This window comes from Tachypleus tridentatus, chromosome 8, assembly GCF_004210375.1.
Source record: "Tachypleus tridentatus isolate NWPU-2018 chromosome 8, ASM421037v1, whole genome shotgun sequence".
In the NCBI taxonomy this organism is placed as follows: Eukaryota; Metazoa; Arthropoda; class Merostomata; order Xiphosura; family Limulidae; genus Tachypleus; species Tachypleus tridentatus.
Genome location: NC_134832.1, coordinates 69,826,338 through 69,853,034, shown reverse-complemented (window position 1 = coordinate 69,853,034; position 26,697 = coordinate 69,826,338). Strand labels below are relative to the sequence as shown.

At 30.4% G+C, this 26,697-nt stretch overlaps 1 protein-coding gene across 2 annotated transcripts in view; it reads right to left on the bottom strand.

Annotated features, from left to right (window-relative positions):
- LOC143222597 (uncharacterized) overlaps positions 1–25,905 on the bottom strand; it is a 28,491-nt gene extending 2,586 nt beyond the window's left edge. The window contains exons 1-9 of one of the 2 annotated variants that reach the window (XM_076449293.1): positions 25,509–25,876; positions 24,749–24,894; positions 18,657–18,714; positions 16,332–16,464; positions 10,032–10,094; positions 9,112–9,223; positions 7,317–7,445; positions 5,335–5,382; positions 1,738–2,027 (exon numbers count right to left, since the gene is read on the bottom strand). In XM_076449293.1, coding sequence (XP_076305408.1) covers positions 1,738–2,027; positions 5,335–5,382; positions 7,317–7,445; positions 9,112–9,223; positions 10,032–10,094; positions 16,332–16,464; positions 18,657–18,709 — 828 coding nt within the window. In that variant the 5' untranslated portion in view covers positions 18,710–18,714; positions 24,749–24,894; positions 25,509–25,876. Of the gene's footprint in view, positions 1–1,737; positions 2,028–5,334; positions 5,383–7,316; positions 7,446–9,111; positions 9,224–10,031; positions 10,095–16,331; positions 16,465–18,656; positions 18,715–24,748; positions 24,895–25,508 lie in introns of both variants that reach the window. The other variant, XM_076449292.1, reaches the window with a different exon arrangement.
- Between the last annotated feature and the right edge of the window lie 792 nt (positions 25,906–26,697).

Genomic DNA, 26,697 nt, shown 5'->3' with positions numbered 1-26,697 from the left:
CAACATTTCTGTAGCTACAACATAATATCCCATTTATATTTTGCAACTAGCAACAGTACACTACTTAGATGGTTTAAAAGAATGATAAATTAGAACAAACATCAATATCCTTTTCTTCCAGGTTAAGGTTACTCTCATCTAGATTATATTTATAATTGAAACTGTAATGTTCCACATATATCACTTGAATTTATTACAATTAAAATTCATCTGCTTAATTTTTGAACAATTTACTAAGTACTCCAAATCCCTTTGTAGCTGCAGCATCTTTGTCACAACCAGCAACAACAAAAATTTTAATACCATCAGAAAATTTAAAATAATTTGTTGACCATTCCTTATCTATGTTACTGTTGTAAATCAAAAAGTGCAAAGGTCCTGACACTAGGTTCTGAAGTGCCTCAGCCATCTCACAATGATCAGACATAAGACTTTCCATTATCATCCCTCAAAGATCCCACTCCCTTACCATGTTGTATTTGGTCTTGTCATATTACACAGAAAATTGGTCAAAAAGGAATAAAGAATTTTGTGTTATATTGTCAAGTTATGTTTTCTTCACCAGAGAAAAATCCCCAACTATAAAAGAGAACAGACCATAAAAATACATGATGGTACTCTTACTCAATACAGAACAATACATTCATTTGGAAGACTTCTAACTTACTGGATCCATTGGGTATGGGTGAGTGAAGAATAAATGAACAAAGGTGAGGCCAACGTTTCTAAAGTTTTAATATTTAACTCAGTACTGATCAGATCAGAAGAACTACCATAATAATTCAGATCCTCAGGTCTAATAATTATCAGTTGATTATGTACAGATACTCTTTATCATACCAATAAAGCCAACCACGTTTAACAAATATCAAGTAGTTATGAATCACAAAGCTTACATGTCAAATAATTATTATAGGGTTATATTTAAAAACAGTTGTTTTATTGCTGATAAATGAGGTCCAGTAATTAACATATGATTACAAGTAAAAATATTGCTTTTTAAATATACTAACATAGCTGACTAGTTCTAATACATAATTACCACATGGTTACAATATGGAAAGATTATTGCTTACCATACTGATAAAGCTGAATAGACCATAAAGTATATTTATTTGCCTTCCCATGACCTCATCTGGAAGAGCTGGGTCAGTAACCCTTTTGTTTTTTTATATAATTATCACCACACTTTTATTCTTTCTGATATGTATATGCATTGTGCACAACTGTATTTTGTTTAGTATGCATGCATATTTTTGAGTATGGTATGTGCACATTTTGATAAACAGTTATCAACTATAGCATACTATCTAACTTTGTAACATAGCTATACAATGAGGACTTGTTAGAACAGATCATTAGTCACTTGCTCCTAGTATACTTTGGAAAAGAGTGTGGTCCTAACACATGTTATATGCTGTTTTATATAGTCTTAGTAAGTTTATACAAATAACCTAAAAGACATTGTTAACAACTGTTTTTCTGACTGTAAATTCTAAGCATGTTACACAGAGAGAAACATTATGAAGACGATATGTATAGAATTGCAAAAACTTGAATAATAAAAAAGGTCCAACTTTTTTTTCAAAGTACTAAAAACTATTAAAAACTGGATTGGGTTATATACAATTTGTTTGAAGTATTAATGAATGAAAATAATAATTCTGGTGCATGTGTATTATATCAACATCTCAACTTTACAGTGACTTTTAATAACACCAAGTAAAAATTTCAAACCTCTCCTCGCTGTCGAGCCCACTGTCGTTTAACAGCTCCTTCAGATTCTATAATAATAATCTTTTTGTTACTTCTATTGGAACAGTCAACAAGTGACTGAACCCAACCTTCTGGGTTGATGATAATTTCATGTTCCTGTTCTACATCTAGAAGAACATCAACTTCAAAATTTATCCTCAGGAACTGAGCCAGTGCTTCAATCACTTGAATATGCTCTAAACAGTCACGAGAATAGAGAAATGACAGCTGAAGAGGGCTGTTTTGGTTATGCAGGTTTTCTATGAGGTGAACTAATGTATAGAAAAACAGTACAAAACAAAGAAGTGAAAGCACTGTAAGACAAAAACTCAATATAATTACAATCAAATGCCAGTTACAAGAAAACCGTAACCTATATCTTCAAAATGTTAGCCTTAAACATAGAATGAGGAACTTTAAGAGTTATACAAAATAATAAAACAAGTGAACTTTATTCCCATTCATTTTTTAATGGACAAGTGTGTTTACAACTCCTAAAGTATTTATAAGAATTGTACTTAACTGACACAGGCTATATAACACCAACTTAGGTCTAATAATTTTTAAGTAGTTAAGAATAAGAAACCTTACATGGGCAACTAATTACAATATGTTATACTTCAAAACAGTTAATTGTTTTGTTACCGATAAAGGTAATTATTATATGGTTACAGTTTAAAAGTTTACTACTTAAATATACTGATATAGCTGACTAGTTCAGATGAATTATTACCACATGGTTAGAAATTTAGAAAGGTGAAAAGTCTATTAAACGCTATATGGTTACAATTTTGAAAGATTATTGCCTACCATACTGATAAAAACTGAATAGGCCATAAAGTACTTTTATTTGCCTTTGCATGACCTAGCTGGGTCAAAAACCTTTTTTTTCCCTCTCTCTCTTTTTTTTTTCTTACAACAATCCACAAACTGAGAACAAGTTTGGTTTTGGATACTTGAAATGTCAAAGGTCAAATTGTTATCTCATATATGCTTTATAGAGGAAAGCCACACTAAGCTATCTGCTGTGTTCACCATGAGGATTTGAACCCCTGAATTTATCATTATAATTCTCTGATATTAGTTGTTTGGTAGTTTATTTATTCAACCTCATTTATGGTTTATACACTTGCATTTATGGAACTAATAATTAGAACTTAAGAAGTAGCAGTGAAGCTAGAATAAATCTGTGGTATGATGTGAATTCAGGATTTTGTATTTCAGAATGGCTGGTATGGATATTAACACTTGTATTAATAAGCAGAGAACGAAAGGTCGAAATGTTGTTCTCTGCTTATCAATAAAAGTGTTAATACTTATACAAGCAGTTTTGAGATACATTTTTAAGTGGGTTTCTCATCATTAAGAATTTAGGATTTGTGAGGGCACATGAATCTGAACCAATGTTACCAATATGGTAAACAATAATTATTGAAAAACCAAGATTTATGATAATAATTGAAAGAAAACATTAAAAACCAGCAAAGAGATATAATCACAAGAACCTCTGTGATTTAGTTATAACTTTTATAGCTTTAACTGCTGTTACAGGTTTTGGAATGGCTGAGAAAACTGGATTCCTAATTTAAGTTTCTCAAAACATGGTGGAGTTCTTTGTCACGTCTGGATACATTTGACAAAGAAGAAAGATTACCTGAAGTTCAATGTTGTTAAAGCACAGGCCTCAATTCTAATAAGCTTAATACATAACAGAAACTTTTACGATTGAGTTTACAGCTTCTAACAAATTAAATGATTATTAAGTAGATTCTGGTTCCAGGCTTTCATAGAAAACTATGTAACATTGTATGATGTTATATATATAGAAACTGTTAATTTTGCAACATTTACCCTTGTCCCTAATATATCAGGTCTTTGAGCAATTTTGTGTCTATATGATAATCTATGTTTTTGTTTGATAGAATATTTAGACAAATGAGAGAACATCTTAAAAGGTATTGTTGACATACTGCATGTGTGTGCAAAGTTATGAATGACACTAAACTGTTAGTGTAGACCTAATAAAGGTCTACTCTAGCAGCTCAAAGTGTCACTCAGAAGTTCCTAGACATGTAGTCCATTAACAATGCCTTTCAAGTAATTTGTATCCACTTGGATAAGGATTTAGCTTTGGATAGAAACTGCTTAATCCTTAGCAGAAAAGATAATCAGGTTGTTTAGCTACTTCATGTTATTCTATTTGTATATTTTCTTGAACCACAGACAACTTTTCAGCACTAAATGTTAAAAAGGAAATATGTAAGTAGAAATGTTTTTTTCAATATTATGAACATAAACTGGATCATATTTAGAAGTCATGAAATACACATATATATATTAACAATTATTTCATAAAATTAAAGCTTGTTTAAACATCCAACTCTCACTCAAACTAATCATAATGATTCCAAAGATAAAGAAACAAAACCAGAATAATCTAAATGCATTTATACATAATAATGCTCTACCTGGTGTACAACTACTCTGATACCTTTCATTCTGCTGGTACCAGCTGAACTTTAAAAGCTCTTGTTTACCAGTTAATGTACAATGTGTTTTTTAAAAAAAGTTTTACATTTATTTGGCAAAATTTCAAAATGTTCAAGAGTCACACTGTGTTCTAAAAATTGTGTATTACAAATGCATAATTATCTGAAAATATATTCATAATAGTGTAGATGCTTCAAAATGCTTAAGTATTCTCTATTTCAATGTTGTCTTTACATAAATAAACACAGCTATAATAAATTGATAGTAGCCAAGTTTTAAAATCCTTAAAAACATGTATGTCACAATATATTTTTATCAATATAATTATTTTTACTGAAACAACTGTATACATGAGACTAAACACACATTTTTATTCTCTTAGATAATGCAAAAATAGCTTAAAAATTAAACTTTTATTTTCTTGCACTAAAACTCTGAATACATTAAATTCAAAACACAAACATTCTGTAAAAATACAATAATTTTGAAAAGCAATGCATGGCAAAAAACAGATAAAACATCAAGTTTCTAACATAACCATAACAAAAAAGCAACTTAAATGTTTTTCTGAGTAATAACATTTCTGCATAGATATATTTTTTAAATACTATAATACTGTATTTCAGGAATGATTTCACTCATGGTAAAAAGTAATGCAATAAAAAACTGATTTTATAGGACTACTACAGATAAGTTATACAAATACTTATTAAAAATAATCCTCAGGAAAAGCATTTGTATCATGAAATAGATATTTTGCTGACTTAGTGAAGACTTATACGGACTGTTACGGTAAAATATACAGCTGTTTTGCAGATGAATTTTATAACAAATTTTACAGGCTTACATGTCTATTTATTTTAAAGCAAAGCAACCTTGGGCTATCTGCTGTGTCCATTTTATAGAATCAAACCACAGATTTTAGTGCTATGTCTGTAGACTTACAACAGTCCCAACCAAGTACATTTACAAGTCTGCAAAATTTGTACAATATGCCTAGTTATCTAGTATTGCTCACAGATTAGCTTGCCAACTGGCATAATTAAATTAACGATCAGCCAACAGTGTTCCACAAAACACATTACCTACCTGATGATGAGGTGCTGGACTCAAGAACAAAACTCTGCATATTAGAACCTAGGAATTATATAATAAAATGTTAGTGTTTTGCTTATACTACATCGAAACAAGATACAAACCTTTATGGTGATGAATAATTTCTTAATACTTTTGAAATTGTTTTAAAATACCACATCTAGTGAACTCAGTTATTGAAATAGTTATTTATTTCTTATGAATGTCAATTTTATTGATCAAACCTTTTGCATTTTTAAACATGTTTGGAAATTAATTTAGTAATTTTCTTTCAAACAATGAAAGAAGTATTCAGTTAACTGAAACATGATGTAGATCTATGGCCAAAACTATTCATGCTTTTTTAAAACCTTTCATTGGTGAAATGTTTCCAGGACAAAGCTTATTGACCTTATATATAAAGTAGTTTGAAACTTTCATGTTTATTTTCATCATCAAAACTGCATACTGTATACATGAGACTATACAGTCTTCTACATTTGAGTTACTCTTATGTGTTAACATACAATGTGATGTCATCAGATAATAATAATAAAAAATCTGGCAGCCCTCAGTGCTACTTCCTGAAACATTATAAAATAATAATTGTGAAAAACTTAACTGCATCAAAGTTTTGACAACAGTGTTAGATTTATAGCAGATAGAACAACATAATCAAGAATACCTTTTAGTTATGTATAATTAGCAGTTTTGTGGAAATTAACTACAATCTCAGTTCCTAACAGGTTTCATAGTATGTTAAATATATGATACTTTTTTTATCACAATTTAAGATTTAAAAAAAAAATACACTATCTTTAAATATTGTTTTTGCAACTTGTTAATGAAGGTCATTTGTTTACTAGTATAAAAGCCATAACAAGTAATATTTAAATACAAATATTTGCTCTTCTATGTAAAAAATATTTTCTCAACCCAAACGAGCCGTTTTTGCATATATATGGTCACCATTACTTACTGGTAAATTTAGAATGTACATTAACATATTTATTTTATATATACAACAAAAACTGTTAAAACTTAGCTACATCTCTCAATTATTGTGTAAGGTCAACCCAGCCATGCTTTTATAACAGGAACATATTTTGGGAAGAAATCATAACCACAGAGTGACAATATTCATTATTACTATTGTTGTTGGAACTGTCCCTGAAGAATGTTGATAATATTTGAAAATAAGGCTCTTTTCCCCTTTTACTAAGTTCACTGTAGTATTTATTTTACACAACTGTTTTAAATTAGTTTCATGTATGTTTGTTGTTTGCTTTATGCAGGATTTCACATTTTAGCTCCTTACAAAAACTACTAATTACTAGAAAAATTGTTTTACAATTTCATTCTGGTGGGAAATAACAACAACAAACTTGATGTTATTTCCTTGCTAATATTATTCTTTGTAAACTCCAGTTTAGGCCTAAGTGTGCAAATATAATGATAAACCTGTATCACACAGAATACTGCAAATTTAACTGTTACATTTTACACATTTTAAAGCATTCACCATTAATGTAGACCAAGATATAAGATTCTAAAACAACCTAGGCTTGAAGGGGGAGCGAACCAGAGCACTGTTCCTGTTGTGAAAATGGTTTTGTTGTTGTTAGAAATTTATATGAAACTGTTCCTGTTGTAGAATGTCAAAAGATATAAATAAATTTAAAAATATGTTATCACAATCTTACTAATTCATATTGTTTATGCAGGCCTATTTCATTGTATGCCTATTTTGCAACACACCATTCTTCTATATTTGAGTTACTCTTATGTGTCAACATACAATGTGATGTCATCAAATAATAAAAATAAAAATATCTGGCAGCCCCGAGATGCTCAAATCATACTGGCTATGAAACTGGGTTCCACTTGATAACTTTACACCTCAAGTCTTTAAAACATTTTATTTTTCTCTTTAAAAATTCAGTTATTTGAATCCTGAAGGTTTTTATATTAATAATAAAGAAGATTCAATAACTCACCTTGATTTCTTAAGTTGTGTCTTCTTCGAAATTCAACTATTACTAATAACAGCAGAAGAACAGCAGCAATACTCAATGTAACACCAAGCAATACGTCAGTCATATCTGTTTTTTTAAAGACACTGCTCTCTGGAAAAAAAAAAAGTATATGTAAACATCATCTACAAAACCATAGAAAAAACAATTCTGAGGGCACACTTAGTAAAATGATTAAGTAACTGTTGGTTTCCCATGAACTTATTATGCTGCTATTTCCTGAAACATTATACAATAATAACTGTGAAAACCTTAACTGCAAAGTTTTGACAACAGTGTTAGATTTATGTCAGATAGTCACTTATGGACTTTAGCTGCTTTTGTCTAGTAGAATAATATAAAAAATGCACTGAGAACATAATTACATTATCAATAACACCTTTTGGTTATGTATAATTAGTTGTCAGTAATCTCAATTACTTTGGTTTATACATTTGCTAGTTTCATTAATATATCGTACAGGTTGACTTGAAATTAAACTAAGAACAACTTAATTGTATCATCACATTGATTCATAAGGTGAGAAGCTGATTGGCTACTTCATGAGTTATCTTCTTAGAGTGAAAGTTCTATGTTCATAATGGCACAAAAGCCAAAAATACATTCACAAAATATTCTGAAATTTATTTTATTAGAAGAGAATTGTTAAAAAAAAAGCAATAACAAAGAAAAATAAATTTATATGAATTATAATTGCAAGGAAATTTCAAATGAACTTTCAAGAAAAAGGCTTTCCATTGTACTTTATAGAATACTTTCAAGTAGGCTTTATTATTTGGATTTTTTCACCTATATTAGGCTATAAATATATTTTACTGTGTGATATAAATGTATATCTCCATTTTTTAGTTATTTTAATATAAAAAAAGAATTATTTATGAGGATCTGGCCAGTAGAGGAATGTATAACATAGATAGTTAAATAAGAAAAATAGATACAGCCTGCAAGGTGTATGTATCATTTACTTTTTATCAATTTCTTTTTGTTTAATGATTATCTAATCTCTTTGAAAGTTGCAATAGTATGCAGTTTCAATTATTTAAAGTTACAGCGTCAAAGATGACGTGTTACAAAATATTTTGCAGTGCAGTTTTATTTGTAATCCTCTGTTCCTTAAAATGTTAACTTATTTTTCACGTTAAAATAAACACTTTGGTGTAGGATTCAAGAGTATGAATAAGAAAACATTTGCTACTCTAAGGTTTTGTTCTAACAAATTAAAGATCAATTATGCTTAATTACTGAACTAAATATTTCATTAAAGAAAGATGTATTTGTGGGTTGATAATTACTAGATTGACCCTTCAGTTTAGATGGACTCTGATTTCTCAGAGGGGCTGAGAATGACATCTTTTGGAACATTACAATATTCATGAAGAAAAAAATGTGTACATTACATAACAGCACAGAGATTTAATAAATATCAGTATTTTTATTTAAAAGGTGGTAGTAGTGTTGATATAGTGATGTGTGGCCATTTTAAATGTTGCAACTGTTTTTAGTACTTCAACATCAATATTTTAGTGAATTTCAGATTTTAAGCTTCAAGATACAGTTTAAACTAAAAACTTGAATAAGAATAATTTGATGTATGTTTTAAAAGAAGTATAATATTTTACAATCCAAAACATAAGTGTTCTAAATTTTTAGCACTAACCAGAACTGGTTATGTTTCCAAATAATAACATGTTTATAAAGGAATATTCCTAAACAAATGTTTAAAAGTACTATAAAAATTTAACTTAACAGAACAACTTACCAACCAAAGCAGGTGATATAGAAAACTTTTTAATGAAACAAACACATCCTTTACATTGTGGATTACCAAGGTCTTTCAAACAGTCTGTACAACGTTTATCACCTGGTCTGATCTAGAAAAAACAAATGCAATAAATTTTTATTATTAAAATATAGATGTAATTATAGCCTATTATTCAAGGTTCTATCACTTATAAAGTGATGCATTTTTGACAGATTTTTAACCACTTCCCTTTCTCTCCTGTGTTTGAGTCCTAACCCCTCCCTCAGTGATGTCACACTTCACTAAACTCCACCTACTTATTTTTGAAACAGTAAAAAGTGTTAACTTTCTTTACTACATTTTTTTCATTGAAAAGTATTATTCTACATTCTTATGTTTATAGATTTCATTTCTTTTTTTATATTAGTTAGCATATTCAGTTAAAGATAATTGTTATTATGCAAATTACTTTTTAAATTTATTAAGCGATGGTAAAACTCAAAAATCATTAACATATAAAATGTTAAAACTATTCAAATATCTAAATAATCTGACTGGATTCCCCCTAAATGGTAGACATCCAACAAGAAGAATATGTATATGTAATCCAAAATCTAACAAGAAATGTGATACTTAACAATTAACATAGAAAAATATAAAAATTAGATTAACAAAGAGCTAAAATATATCTCACACAGGTATTTAAGTGGGCATTAAAGCCAATGTATAACATTGATTGTAATAACATGGTAATTATTTTTTAACAAATTTTTCTCCACGGGTTGTATAAATACAGGTTTCTAGTAAGAAACTATCTCCACCCTTTGCTTTTCATTGTACAACATTAAGCTACCTTTTAAACCTTTGTTTTCATACTAGGAATATATGAACAAGAGCATAAATTGGAAAACTGGGAAGAAACAAAATAAAATACTCACAGCAAAATGATAATCTACTCCAGATGTCAAATTTGAAAATGTTTCCCTAACAACAGTGTTAGCCTATGTAACAGAAAAAAACAACCAACCAAAACATTAAAATGCAAACAATGATTATAAAAATGAAAATATACATTCACACAATCATACATTTATATAAATTGTTTGAATTTCATAATCACTTTCAAAGTTCACAAATATTGAAAAAACTTAATATTGACTCGTTATAGTTAAGGTTGGTTATAGCAATACTTAGGCTCTTTTCAATATAAATGCCTTTAAATGAAATGTAGGTTATCTTCAATTATACATGTTAATGTAATGGACATAGCATTGTGTATGTGTATCTACCTATGTAAGTGACCATAATAATACAATGTAGTGCCCTCTATGGAATTGCACCATCAACAAAAATCAATACACAATTTCATACTTTTGGTATTCAAGATTCAGAGAATTAGGAAAAAACTGTGGTATCTGCAACAATCATTTCTTTATAATAAAAGACAATTTTAAATAAAAGTGCTTTCTTCACAGTGAGAACACAACTTTCACTAGAGCTGTGCATTCTCATGTTCAATTATATCTTTGTTGAAGTATTTTTGAATATAGTACTGAGAAACTGGAGTTATTAACAAAACTTATTTTGTCAATAAATAGTAGTACTTTTATTATATAAACACAATACAGTTTATAGAAGAAAAATTTATGAAAATTTTGAGCTCTGTACATTCAATCCCTTTGATGCAATGAGTTGTAAATGACCAAAGAGAACAATATGAACACTTTAATTTTGAAACACTTTCCAGAAAAAAATATTTTTTAAAGAAAATTTTTAATATTATGATTAGTAATTAAAAATCACAAACAGCTACCCATAGGGCAATGTTTCTAATAGTAAAGATAATACATAAATTGAATTGCTATAGTTTAAGAAAGAAAAACTGATGTATTTAATACAATAAAAACCATCTTCATTATGAATAAGCACTATTTTAATGTGACTGTCTCTTCACTTACACGACATGAAATACTAATTAATTTTTAAACTAAACCATATAAATATTGTATCATTTGATAGTTATTTCTTTGCAAATTTTTAGTTTGTTTTTTTTAAATTAAGAATTTGAATCTGTTTAAGAGGTTTAGAGAAGTAGGTAAAAAGATCCATGTTAGTTTGATTTTTTTTTTTTTTAAATACAAAGCTACACAAGGGCTACCTGCACTAATCTATTCCCAAATTCTCTAGTGACAGACTAGAGGGAAGGCAGTTAGTCAACATTTCTCACCACCAGCTCTTGGGCTACTTTTTTTTACAGATGAATAGTGAGATTGACTATCATATTATAAGGTCCCCCACAGCTAAAAGGGTTAGCATGTTTGCCAGTGAGGAATTGAATCCACAGATTATGAGTTGAGTGCTTTAACTACTAGGCCATGTAAATCTTTAAGAAAACATGATTAGTTTAGGCCTTAGGCCTACATGAGGAATCTGATAACTTATGTTTTTTGATGTTGGAAAGAAAATTTTTTTCAAAAGGTATTCAAGAATACATGCAATTTGACAAAAACTGATGTTCATAGAAACATCAAAGCTCACTTAATGGAACAGTTCAATAGTATAGATTCACATAGTAATTTAATTCTAAAATGTTGTAAGGAATACAGTCTTTCCTCTGAATTTTCATGCTTATTTTTTTGGCTCAATTTTCTAGTCAATTTTATTTTATAAAGTAACAAGGTGAGGTACCTGTCCTTTGTCCAGATTAGGAACTTAAAAAATGTGGGAATAGATACTGTAGTAAATAAGGACAATTTTTTAATTTCACACAATTTATTCATAACATAATATTACAGTACTCATTAGCACCTTACCAAATGTTTTGTATAAGCTTAAAGGAGTAAATATTTATCTACCTAAAGTATGGTATATACTGTGCAACAGTCAGGGTGACTTTGTATGAAAAAATGGCAGTCAAAGCTTTGAAGGTATGGGTGCTTTATTCTACCCACTTTCAACATCCACTTTTTAATGTCATTCCACACTGTTTTGCATCATTAATTAATTGACAGTCATTGGCCACATAAAGTGTCATACAGGATGAACTTGTACTTTCAAAGTCAAAGTACAAAGTGAGTATAACTCAAGAAATAGCTTTTCATATCAGCATTATGGTGGTTGTTGTAGTATCAATGTCATTTGGTTTTATATATTACTGCAATAGTGATGGCCATTTGTTTTCACTGCATTTCTCCATAGAGTGTTAACACACTTTCTGTAATAAACAAGATATTTGTTTGCCCTTCCCCACATGTGTGTATGTTGTGTTATACATTTAATGTATGTATTTCCTTAAAGCAAAGCTACACTGGGCTATCTGCTGTTTCTACTTAAGAGAATCAAATACCTGATTTCAGCATTGCAAATAGAAAGATTTACAGCTATCCCATAAAGAGATGGAAAAATTTAATAAAGTTTTTTGTTTAGTGTAAGAAAGTGGCACTATCTACAGATGTAATTAGTTGTAATTAATGTTAACTTAAATAACTCAATGCTCAATAACAGTTTCTTAGGGTACAGGCCCTCTGATGTGAGCCAAAGTGGATGGGATTTTGAAAATTATTCAGTCCAGCAGAGAATGGAGTAATGATATCCATTTTGATTTACAAAGGCTTCTGGATGAAATTTGATCATATTCTGCCATTAAAACTATGCTTCAACATACATGTACAAGGAGCATACTAAGTGGTTCTCTTAAAGAAAAGGTTTAAGTACCTCAGTTAGTGAAAAAACACCCAGAAAAATTCTACAATGTTCTGAGTAACCCTCATTTGGATTAAAAGAACAATGAATCTTCTGTGGTGAAATCTGTGTCATGGAGGTTGATTCTCAATAACCAGACTGCAAATACTTCATCTTTGAGTTGTAAAGGAGATGTTACCTTAGTTATTTGCAGCAGAACATATGAGCTGTGCAAGATATGTTCAGTATTATCTCTTATCAATGGAAATCCTTCCAGAGGGTCTCTTGAGACATTTTCAAAAAGGATCATCATGTGATGCATCACATTCCAGGTCTATAGAGTAACATTTGGTCTGATATGTTTGTTTACTGAAACAACTTTTATATACTGTGGGCAAGGATCTGGAGGCATTCTTACTATGACTCTCAAGTCACAATGTTGACAAGGTAAGCATTACATCTCCATATCACCAGCTACCTTGTATAAAAGGTAGCAGAAATGAAGAATACCCATTCAACAAGTCAAGCAATAATGCACAAGAAAGAGATGCCAAGCCACAATGCATTTGATGCAAAAGACAGAGAGAATAACAGACAAAAACTGGAAATCTGCACTGATCTCATAGCTAGTTAGGATCATCTTGAGATCATAGTAAGCTTAGTCTCTGGAAGTATATCGTCACACTCTGTCAATGTGGATGATTCAGTCACTACTAGCAAGAAAGAAATACTCTAGAGATAAAGTAAGCTGGCCACAAAAATTCAATGAACCACTTTCCAACAAGGTCATTATAATGTTAATCAGCAAAAAATGTATTAAGATTGGAACTGCAGATTAATGGGTACTAATCTCATCTATTCAAGAGTTATGGGACTTAAGTTCCTGTAACTTTAATTTCAAAGATATGTTTTTCCACGAGCATGTGCATGCTTTGATGTTTGATGGCTGCAGTGAAAAGAGGATAATGAAATCAAAGTCGGCACTTAAAACAAAACTACAATTGGAACAATCAGCTAGGGTACTGCTACCTCTGCGACAACCATACTTCATGGTTGTGCTGTATTGTGGATAATGTGGGAAACTGAAAAGATCACTGTTCTCAAAGTACCTCTGGCTGGATGTTCTCTTAAGCAACTTGGAGACTGTGAAGCTTCAATAAATATAATGTATGAGGAAGTAACCATATTTCTATTGAACTGTTATGGCTGTAAGAATTATGGAAACCTGTCCACCATTAAATATAAATTGTGGCTATCAAGGACTGATAAAATAAAAGTAACTGGAGCTCCAGCATTGAAGTTACTAGCACCAATGACTGAATCACTTCAAGAGAATATCAAACATGCACACCTCCAAGTATGCATACGGAAATCAGTGTTAAAGGAAAATCTCCCCGATCTCAATGCAACAGATTTTGGCTGGTTGAAAGATAAAACATCAAAACCTCTTTCACTGATTATTGTACCAGGGGCATCACCCTTGCTCCTTGAGATATACTCAAATTAATCAGATATAGTTATGCAGTGGAAAGTCCCTGTTTCAACATCTCCTGATATATGTTTGGAAAAATATACATGTAAAAATGGCTGGTTTGGGTTGAGAAAATTTTTTTATGTAGAGGAGCAAACAACGTTTCAACCTTCTCCAGTCATTGTCAGGTTCACAAAGAAAGAAAGAGGTAACTGACCAATAGCTGACCACCACATGTTTGAAGGCAATTGTGTAACTGAGTGTAGGAATATAGAAGGCATGCTTAGATGTTTGATTATGTTTATTTATTAATATAGGTATAAAGGTGTTCCTTTGTATTGGTTTACTTTGGGCTTGAATTGTTGTATAAGTAAGGCTTCTTTAATTTTGTTTGTTTATGTTTGTTTCTCTATTTAGTATTTGGGTGTTTTCTATGGTTATGTTGTGTTTATTTGATTTGCAGTGTTGGAAATGAACATTGATAAGCCTTGGCTTTTGATAATGGACACTTTAATCAATGTTTAAAATACTATCTGCAATTGTGGATTATGACCATATTAATTTGTCTGTTATTGTTCCTCACTGTTGGAAAAATACCTGGATACAAAAACATATGAAGTCATATGTTTTACACTGAAAGAGAACAGTAGTGAAATGAATGAAATTTTTAAAGTTCTGTATTAATAGAGTTGTCATCTTGGCAGCCATTGTGGAATATTTTCAAATTAATTTTGTATAATTTTCTGGTACTTAAATATAAATTTATATGCAAGAAATGTAGTTTTCAGTGGCATAATAATGAAAGTATCATTGTTTATATGACATTCATTATTTTGTATAATTTTGTATAATTTTCTGGTACTTAAATATAAATTTATATGCAAGAAATGTAGTTTTCAGTGGCATAATAATGAAAGTATCATTGTTTATATGACATTCATTATAATGACAGCCATCTTGAACACTTCAAATCCCCCAATGATGCCAAAGTGGCATCATTCAGATCCTGATTCAATATAATTAGTAGTTATAAAAAACAACAATAGGTACAATCCACTACCAGCATTTCATTGCAGAACTATTACACTATTTAAATAGAACTGCAATATTCTATTAAACAATCTATATACTACTGTAATATATATTTCTTTTAATATATTTTCATGAAACATCTGGTCAGATTATGATGATTAACTTGTCTCACAAGATTGTATTGCACACATAAAAGTATTGCTCGTCTCCATGTCAGCACAAACATCTATTTCTAAATAAAATATTACTAAATTCATTTCTATATGATTATTTTTTCTGCTTTATAAAATAAATCCTTGAGGGAAAATTTAAAAGAAATATATTTTATTTATTGAAAATTATGTACGTGATGAAAAGTTTATTCTTAGAATCAGATGCACACACACATGAACATAAAAAAATGTAATATATACAAGATATGTTTGTAGGACAACATAATAAATTTATAGCAAGATGTGTATCTGTTCTCTTTTTATCTTAAATTGTTATGAATTTTCTTAATTTCATACACATGTAACCAAGCAAGCCATTAGCTTTAACAATTTTTAATTTATGTCTGCTGTTTACCCAAAACAAAACATATGCAATTTTTAAAGTAGATGCAGATCATGGAGAGGTCCAAATAAATCAAATGTTTGCTGTTCTTTCTCTCCAAATATTTTTAAAGTGTGTGTGTTAAACCTTACAAGATATGTACAATCAGATTACAACTTTGTATAAGGTATATAAGCTATTTTTAAGTTATATGTCAGTAAAATATCTCCATTAACATTTTACCAGTTAAGATAACAACTAGGTTCTTAACAACACAAACATATTAAGAGATTTCTGTGGTTCTCTTTCAGATATAATGTTTTCTATTATTTCACTTTTTGACAGATATTAACCACACAATTCATTCAGGTCTAAAAACCAAAGAGGTTTTTATGCACAGTTGATAAAAGTAGAAAATTAAACAAAAACTAAAATACCATCAAGCTTTAAGATGGACTTTAAACCTACTAAGGACAAATTTCTCCACTGTAATTATCACAAACACAGAACTGTAACCTACCGGAACCACGTTTCTCCAAAATGATCCTTGCCAAACATTGTCATCCTCGCACTTTATCTCTTTGTCACTAACAAAGACCTTATAGGTCTTAAAACAATTTAAATCTACATCAAAAACAACATCCACAGACTTCCTGAAAAAAGCAAAAAACACAAAAAACATACTGGTTTCTTTCAAAAACTACACAAAATATAATATATGTTTAAGAAAAGAAGTTTGGTTTAAGTCAATGGTTCTTATACTTTTTAATTTTTGGATACATTTAATTTTAATTTTTTTCATTTTGGAAAACTACAATGGAACCTATACACTGAGCTACTGCTGGTTTTTGTAATTACACAACTTTTTCACAAATAACACAAAGGAAACCTACAAGCTACACATTTAGAACCACTGGTATAAATCATTACATGTGAAAAATTATTTCATATATGCACTGATAATTATTAAATACATAAGGAGCAGATTTAATACGATATACTGATACAAATGTAGTTTTATAAGAATTTAAAGCAGAAACATCTAGGACTACTGTATAATTTTCCTGACAACTGATTATGTATATAAATGAGAAAACAATGCTTTATATTAAAAAAAAACTTAAAAATTAATACAGGTTTCTATACAAAACCATGAGTGCTGATGATTAACACTTAGTAAAAGAGAAAGAAAGATTATGTTGGTTGCTTAAAAAAGATAAAACTAGTTTACATCACTTTAACAAGTTTTATTTATTTATAAGAAAACACAAAAAATATAAAAATTAAGCAGTTATATGTACACAAACACAAAGTACCTTAATGGGATTAACACCTTTTTGTAATCTTTGCTCAAATATTAAACTCATTAGTACTACTACTATTCTGCATTAATAACATTAATTAAATAACCATATCTGCATTATTTTATTACTTATAATTTAGTGCTTTCTAGTATCTAATAGTAAGAGTAGATTTTAGGTTACACTTTCCTAGGTAAATGATATATAAATTTCAATAATTCAGCTGTTAGATAGGTATTAATATATGGCAAAATAGGTTAGATATTCAGCACTCACCACGTATCAAATTATTATCCCACTTACATAATAATATTAGATTTTGTACATGTTGACTTGAAAAAGAACGTTGGAAAACTGTAAAATGATGTCATTCTCTAGTTTAATTCATCAGAATGATAAGTTATAGCTTTGTTAGTAATTTGAAAATACTGGTAAGCAAAACACATTTCAAGGTATGTCAGTTCTGATAAACTCAGCTACATCAAACACAAAAAAATATTAAAATAAAAAAAATATAATAGTGGATATAAAAACAAAATTAAAGTTAACAAACACTCTTACCTAAATCTAATCAACGTCAGTGTTATGATACTCCTTACAATTGACTAGATGGACTGAAAAAGAGCTCTTAGTTGTTTATGGTATAGGACTGGTTAGGTTATGCAACTTAAATATTTCACACCATAATAATACAATAACTTTATACAAGACAAATCCACTATTTTCAATGAAATTTAAGAATCTCCCTTGACAACTTACTGAGAGTAAGTTATTGCAAATATAAAAAAAATTACAAGATATTATTTCACAAATGGAAAGCTCAACCATGTATAAGATTCATTATTTGATTTTATGGCACATGTGAAATTGTTAGACTATTTAATGTTCATTATGTGGTTGCCAGGTACATGTGAATGATTTTGTTAGACTATGTAAGGTTTGTTATTTAGTTTTCAGGCACATGTGAATAATTTTGTTACTCTATGTAAGGTTCATTATTTGGTTTTTAGGTGCATGTGAATGACTATGACATAAATTATTTTTTTTCTCCCTTATCCACCTAGTTAGTGACAGAAATATTGTTAATTAGAATAAGTATCAACTGGTGTGTTTGTGTGTGTGTGCACACAATTAGGAGTCCAGATCTTGCTACTTGCCCTTACTAGCAGGGTGTGTGTGTGGTGTTTTTCTTATAGCAAAGCCACATTGGGTTATATGCTGAGTTTACATAAGGGCATCGAACTGTTGTTTTGGTTAAGCTATTAGTTCTAATACAGACAGATATTTTGAACATATTTCATTCAAATGTTTACACATGGATTTGAGATAATTAAACCACTGGGTGAAAAGCATTTAGGGTGGGTGTGGGTCTCTTGTCTACCTATGGCCTATGGGTATAGGGTCACTGTTTACTGTGTGATCTTAAGTCTGATAAAAAAAAAGTTTTCATTATTTTTATTTTCACCTGATAGCCAATTTAATTTTTTATTTAACCAACTGAATTTCATTTTACATTATGAAACTAAAGTGAGGGCTTTACTTACAAAGATGCATCAACTTCATAATTAATATTCTGATTCCAAGTAAAACAGTCCATTTTACCTGAAAAATAAAAGTATTTAGAAAAATTCAAACTTTAGAAAAAAAGTTAAGGATATCACTCACTCTAGAAGTCTTGGTAAATAAGTGGTGGAAACTTGCAAATACAATTAGATGATAATACTGCCCCTTCCCACAACATAATTAACACAGTTTCCACAATGTTAATTTATTAACTTAAGTTTCACAGTCTCTGATGCTGCTGTATGCATATGTATTTATTGTCCCTGTTATGAGTATCTACCAATAAACACTCACCATTTAGTGGTTAGTAGTTAGTGATACCTATTCATTTCTTAATTTTTCCCCTACTCCTATTGACATAATTAAGCTATAGCAACACAGTGAGGCACCTTATCAAAGGCTCTCAAAACATACAGAAATTCCAACATAAAAAATGAAAAAACTTATAGAAAAAATACACTGCAGAATCATTAATTAAATTGCTATTTTCCCAACACTTCTTTTAATTACTTCTCACAATATATTACAATTTTTTTTTCAAAAATTAATCAGTGGTAACACATAAATCAGTGAACATTTCTTCGGTATCAAGAGGTTTCCGAAAAATAGAATGAAACAGCTCAATAGCTTATTGTTAAATTTCTTCATTATTTTAAGTCTTACCTATTCAACATACATTAATGATAATTCTTGATTCTTATTCTTAGAGAAATTAACTTGGAAATCTCTTCATCATCATATTCAACAGATAAATTCAACAGCAAAATCAGAATTTCTAGCAATGGTTTCATCTTCCATAACAAGTTTCCCAGTAAAATCTCTTAAAATCTAAATATCTCACCAGCTCTCTCCCTTTTTAGCAATCACAGAAAACATGAAACCATTTCAATCACATTTGATGTTATGAGCCAAGAAAACTTGTAATTCACATTAACTTGAGCTAGATTTTTAGGTTTTTCACTTTTCTTTATTTCTGTATAAATATGGATATCCTCTTTATTCTTGAATTCTATGCTTTTGTTAGCTGAGCAAATTTCAGTTTTTATAAGAAAAGGTATTTGATTCATCCCTAAAGTAAACATACTTAGGTTAAGATATAAATATTTGGTGGGAGTACACATTTTCAGGTAGGTTCAAACTGAAGAAAAAAATAAATTAGAAGCTTATTTTTATATTCTTCTCATTCATATGCTTTAGTGGATGGGACCAAATCTACTTCCTCCAATTATCTCCTTTGGGTTCTTTTCAATTTAATTTGACTTTAAGAGACTATCATTCTTGCATACTTTAGTGTTCACTTCCATACTTTTGTAATCTTTCCTCCAGTCTAATAGTTGATCAGTGTTACTCTTGTTTTACATTTTCATGTTCACTTTGTCTACATACTATTTCAGTGATGACACTGTTCAGAAATATTACCTGGTTACAAAAGAACTGAGCCTTAGAAACAAAGTGGTCCATTTGTTTATTAAATATGCCACTGAATCATGGAATATACATCACAATACATAAAACATAACATTCCAGTTAATACTAAGTTTATTCAAAAACCAGGTACAAAATTAAAAATCCATACTGTGTAAAAACTACACTGGCAATCATAACACCAACATTATTTATAAAAAATACAACTGCCATGACTTCTATATCAGAGAAAAACAGAAAAATGGAAACCAGATTCAAAGAACACAAGAAAACATCTTTGCTCATTTATGTATACTGTAAATCAGATAAGCACAACATAACCATCTACAGTCTCATACCTGTTTACACTCTCGTCTCTATGATGTGCTCAGCAATGGTCAATTGCAAACTTTTTGTTAAGCTGAATATGATCTAAGAAGGTAAAAGTGTCATTCTGTATTTTATTTTAATTAAAGTTTTAATAAAATGCCAGCTGTTGTTAATACAGGAATACAAATATCATGATCAGTGGAACATTCAAGTCTTACAAAGATGTTACTCATGATTTTTGGACAAAATCTGTCTTCAGTTTTGTGATAAGGTATAAGGAATCTGTAAAGAGGAGGATCATTATGGTGAGCATACCTCTTCCAAGCTGGCAAAGAATGATTATATTTATCATTAGTAGTAGGCCTATTAAAGTTTTAACATAAAGTGCAGTGTGCTTGGAATACTATTATTATACAGTCTTCTTTTTGAAAATTCTTAAGGGACTAGATTAAGAAAGGTGTTTAAACATATAATAAGCCCAATGTCCTATGACAAAGATAATTGTAATAATTTTTGTTCTACTGTAAAAGGAGTACATACAGTAACAACTGTTATTGTATCAAATGGCTTATTTAAATACTGAGTGTTTCAAACATTTCTATGCTTGTTGTATCCCAGTTTACCTAAAGAGCTCTGGATTGAGCAAAATGTATCATCAGTAATAGATATGATAAATATAATGTGCTTTGGTTACCGTTATTATACACTCTCTTAACTTTTGAAAATCCCTAAGGGCCTATATTAAGAATGTAATATTTTAGAAATGTAATAGGCCTAATATTAATGTCCTAAAACAAGTATAAGAGTATGATCACGTTTTTCACAGGTTAATGGTCAACTGGACAGGAACATTCACATTCAGCTCTGAAAAAACTGGGCTGTCCAGTGTTTGAAACTTACCATTTATACAACTTTCCTGGCTTCAAGGGCCCATGATTTGACCAGTTACGGTCTCTTTTGTTGCTTCATCTACCCACACTTCTTTCTCACTCTCTGTATCAATTACCAATACAACAGCTGAAATATGTTTGTGACTGCTTTTAATAGTGTTTGCCTGGTTCAAGTTCCTCGTTTTGTGGTAATGGTACTCAAAACAATTCAAAATAGTACAATGTTGGTCTGGCTGTTCCTGTTGCTAGTTTCATGGCTGTATTCTATACCCTTTCTACCTCAGTTATTTCTGACATTTTCAAGGATGTATTCAATACTCAAGCACATCAATGAATGTTTGTTTTGAATTTCACTCAAAGCTACACAAGGACTATCTGCACTAGCCATCCCTAATTTATCAGTGTAAAACTAGAGGAAAGGTATCACTACGTACCACCAATTCTTGGGCTACTCTTTTACCAATGAAACATGGGATTGACCATCATATTATAACATCCACATGGCTGAAAGGGTGAGCATATTTTGTGTGATGGAGATTCGAGCCTGCATACCTCTGATTACGAGTTGAGCACCTTAACCACATGGCCATGTTAGGCCTATCATAGAATGTTAAGGCTCTTAACTGTTTTCTTTTGCAGATGATTACTATGTGTAGACATTGTAACTGTGTGTGGTTCATCACAACATATAGAAAAATTACAGAGTTATCATGTGGAATTCTTCTGTTTGCATATACCAGCATGAAAAGAGATGTCTGCTTAGGTCTGGTTGTAAACATCCAACAATCTTTAAGTGATTGCATTGACATTTTATTACTTAGAGTCCACTGGCAGATATATATTTTTTATTATATCTTCTTTCAGATCCTCCAATACAGTGTTTATTACCTGGAGGTAACTAGAATCAGTTAACTAATATTCACTATTATACATCAGTGTACTTTAATATATAATGTGATTGTACTATCACGTAATCATTCACACAAATATAGTTTTCCAATTTTTTTTTAATTGTTGGTATTATTACTAACATATAACAAACCTTTAAGTCAGTGCTACTTATTATTATGTATATAAATTTTTAATACAGAAATGGAAGACAGAGGATCTAAACTGGATAACCCTAAAGAGCCTCTCACCCACAAAGCTGGTTCTATTCCACTATTCCATTGGCACATATTAAATGCTTGCAATAATTATATGTATATAAGGAAGATGACAGGACTCAGTGGGCAATCCTCACATCAAGTTTAAGCCAACTCCTTACCTCCACTTGCCAAATTTCAACTGACAGTGTCTGATTGTTAATATCAGCATAGTTAATATCCATCAAATGAAAATATTCAAGATTCTCAAAACCTTAAGCTTCACTGCCACTCAACTGTAGAAATCTCCAAGGTCAAACAGCCAACAGCACAATGCCAGTACTGTGATGACTGATCCAACATTTGAGGTTATTTTTCAGTTTTGTCTCTTCCACTTTAGCAGACAAACAACCTCTTTCCTCCAGGTCTCACATCAGTCTTTCTTTGCTGCTACCTTTTTCATGACCTTTACCTAACATATTAAGATTAATAACTTAAGATTTTTGATTTGTAAAGTTTCTTTTAATCAGAATCTAGAATTTTTTCTGCTACAGAAGTAAGATTAACTGGCCTTTCATTCTATTGTTTTTTTCTAACAAAGAGCATTACCATGATGACTTGAGTAACTTACTATCACCAGAGGTGTAGCAACTATCCCTACAGATCTTGCAGTATGAAGTGGAGGATACAGTGCTATATTAAATCAGACATGAAGGGGGCCTGATGAGAAGATTTTCATGGGGGCCCACACATTCTGCACTACACCTTTGATTATTGCTGCAACAAGATTCTTTTCTCAACTTGCACTGTTTAATGGTTATTATCTATACTAAACATGCTACCCATATTATGATAACCTCCTAAGTTTATTATCTTGCTAAGTATTTGTTCAACTAACCAATTAATTCAAGTAATTTTGCAAGACATCAATATCCTTAATACAGCTACAAATACCCCCAAAATTAAATGTTATCAGCAGGGTTGTTTGTACTAAGATGCTGAAAATAAATACGAAACCATATTTATGATTCAACTTGCTAGATGCCATTCAGTTGTAAAGTTTTTGGGAAATTAACTCATCATGAGTAATGATAAGGGGTGGGATTTCCCAAAATTAGTATAATTCACTGACAAGTGGTAAACTGAACAACAAACTGAGCTTCAAATTTATTTTTAGTTCCTTATACTTTTGAATTATTCAGTGGACAAGTGTTTAAGTTAGTTGTATCAATGCTACATGTTACAAAGGATACAGAAAATGTCTCACCAAAATATGTTTTTATACAGTCTACTTTTTACTTTGTTTACTTTTTGTTGAAGACATCTTGAAATTTTGTTTATTTCAAAGTAAAAATATAATTAGGTAGGTAATTTAGTAATTATAACTTGTATTTTTTCACTATGAGAAATTACACATTGTTGCAAAAGATTTGCCACTTTGTTGCATAAAACTGGCATCTCATTAAAAAAAAAAATGGTTCTATTTCAATAAACCAATTGTCAAACGTCTTTTTCAGTCAAATACAAAAGACTAAAATGTTCAAAAATGATTTGAAAATACAAAAAGACATACAAATAAAATGATTTTGTCTGAACACAAAAAAATGATGATGATTCAATTCATGTAAAGAAAAACTTACAGCAATTGCCCACAATAGAAACATCATTCAAAAAACATTTTGAATATTTATAAAAATTAGAGAAATTCTGGTAATCAACTTCTTTGATTACTGCATTCAAGTTTTATAATTTTTCACAAAGCATGCTTCTTATGCTTTATCAAAATGACACCACCTTTTTCCAAAAATCTGTATTTATGAATAGGAATGCAATGTCAAAAGTTAGTTTGTTTTAAAGCAAGAGTCAGTAATCATGGAAGTGAGACATTGTCTAGCAAGGTATTGTCCTGGATCCATTCTTCAAAACCTAGGTAAATACAGGTTTACTGTGGTAAGTAAAAATACCACACAATTAAAATTCATAGACCTACTAACTTTCTCAAATTTCATGATTCTATCAATGCTATTAAATGTGATTAACAAATTGTAAGGGCCTTGATATAAATCACAAATAATGAAGGTCTACTCCGACTAGACTCAATCAACAACAATGATATGTTTGTCATCTAGCCACCTTAATGCCATATCTTGTTTTTCCCAACACCCAATAATGTGATTTTCATAACTAATCTTCTGTGTGGAATATTTTCAAAAGCCTTTTAACAACCTAAGTACACATACATTTGCCATCCAAATAACAGCTAACATGATTATAAAAAAGAAAGAAAAAGAAACAAATTAGCAAGGTAAGGTTTATCTTAATGAATCTATGTTAGCTCTTTTTTATATATCATATTTTACTAACCAATTTTGTAAAACTTCTATTATCATTTTAGTGTTGTCTACTCCAAAAGTAGGGACAACTGTCCCAGTATAATTTCCACATCTCTTCTCATCAGAACTCTATTGTGTAGTGAGACTGAGAGGCTTGTAAAGTTGTATATTGAAACTCTGAAAGATTAACTTCTTTTAAAAGTCTGGGAGAACGTGTCTTGTCTCATGATTCTACCCGTTTTTAATCTCTTAATCTTTTTATCTGTCATGAACGAACAAATACCAACATGATTCACGTCATTCCAACTATTTCCTATAGTACTTCGAAAGCTCAGGCATAGCTCTTCTATTTTAATAATTGAGCTGTTGATATCCTTACCAGTCCTAGTACTAGCAGAGGTAGTTATGGGTTAGGAATGTTTCTAACTTCATCCCTTGCATAAACAAAGGGAATTACTATTATTTTTTTAAATCCCAAATTTATCCCGCAATAACTCTTAATTGGCTAATGCCTAATGATAAAGTTACACAAACACTTTAGTCTCCAAAGTTAACGAGAAACACCTTTCACCTATACAATTAATAATTTTTTAAAATTAAAACTTTTGCTGAGCAACTGCCAAATTTTACTTAAGTTTGAAGTTGGGAAACGTAACTAGTCTTACTCTGTTGTAGTCTTATTCAGTATGCTAATTACTCATAATAAAACTATTATAGTGTGTAGATTCTATACTAGTAGTACAAATGGAACTATGTAATTTAAAATCTGAAAAATGTAAGTAAAGTCATACCTGAAATTAGGCTAAATTAACAGTACTATCTATTCTCCTTTTGAAAAATAAAAGTGTTCATCACACCAGGATTTTAAATAATCAAGAGCGAAGGAAATGTTCAATAACATTACTCATACGGTATTTCCCACCGTCAGAACAGACAAAACGTGAAACCACAACATAAGCACACCATCTGGGCAATTGCGTAAACGGTGCGTCTTTTCTCAATATTTATCCAGCCTTAAAAATCATAATAAGTATATTGTTGTCGTCAGGTTCCTTTTAATTATTTGGTTAAAATAATATGTTATTATTAAGCACACGTCTACACAATAGGATATTTGTGTTCTGCCAACCTCAAGTATGGAACCCTGCTTCTAGCAATATAGGTCCGCACAAACACAAGTGGACCACTGGAAGCAAAATAAAACGAAGAATAATAAACTATAATATTAGTTTTACAACGTTTCTACAGTTTTGTCTTCTTGGAAATGTTTTCTATTCGAAAAACAGAGCTCATGTTATTGAGGTATTTAAAATTATTAAAATAATGTATAGTATTGACGCAATATCACTTTTCGTACTTAATTATGGTGAAAAAAGTAAGACGTGTAGGGAATACAATGTAAATGTGTGTGTGTTTTTCTTATAGCAAAACCACATCGGGCCATCTGGTAAGTCCACCGACGGGAATCGAACACTTGATTTTAGTGTTGTAAATCCGTAGACTTACCGCTGTATCAGCGGGGGACTACAATGTAAATGTGGGTAAGGTAGGAGTAATTTTCAAAGACAGTTTTAATGTTCTGAAAGAATAGTTGGTGTTTGAATTAGAGAATACTGTTTTTCATCACTTCTTTTTTTGTCCTCTTCATACCAAACATGCTCGCCCTTTCAGCTGTGAGGGCGTTATAATGTGACGGTCAACCTCACTATTCGTTGGTAAAAGAGTAGCCCAAGAGTTGGCGGTGGGTGGTGATGATTAGCTGCCTTCTCTCTAGTCTTACACTGCTAAATTAGGGACGGCTAGCGCAGATACCCCTTGAGTATCTTTGCGCGAAATTCAAAACATACTCTTTCATCATATCTAGAAAAACTTCGATATATCCTCTGGATCGGATTGTCAAGTTAAAAAAAAATTGAGTCAGGATATTTTTTTATTTTCACCAAAATAATCTGATAACTGACGTCCCCAGTGGAACATCTG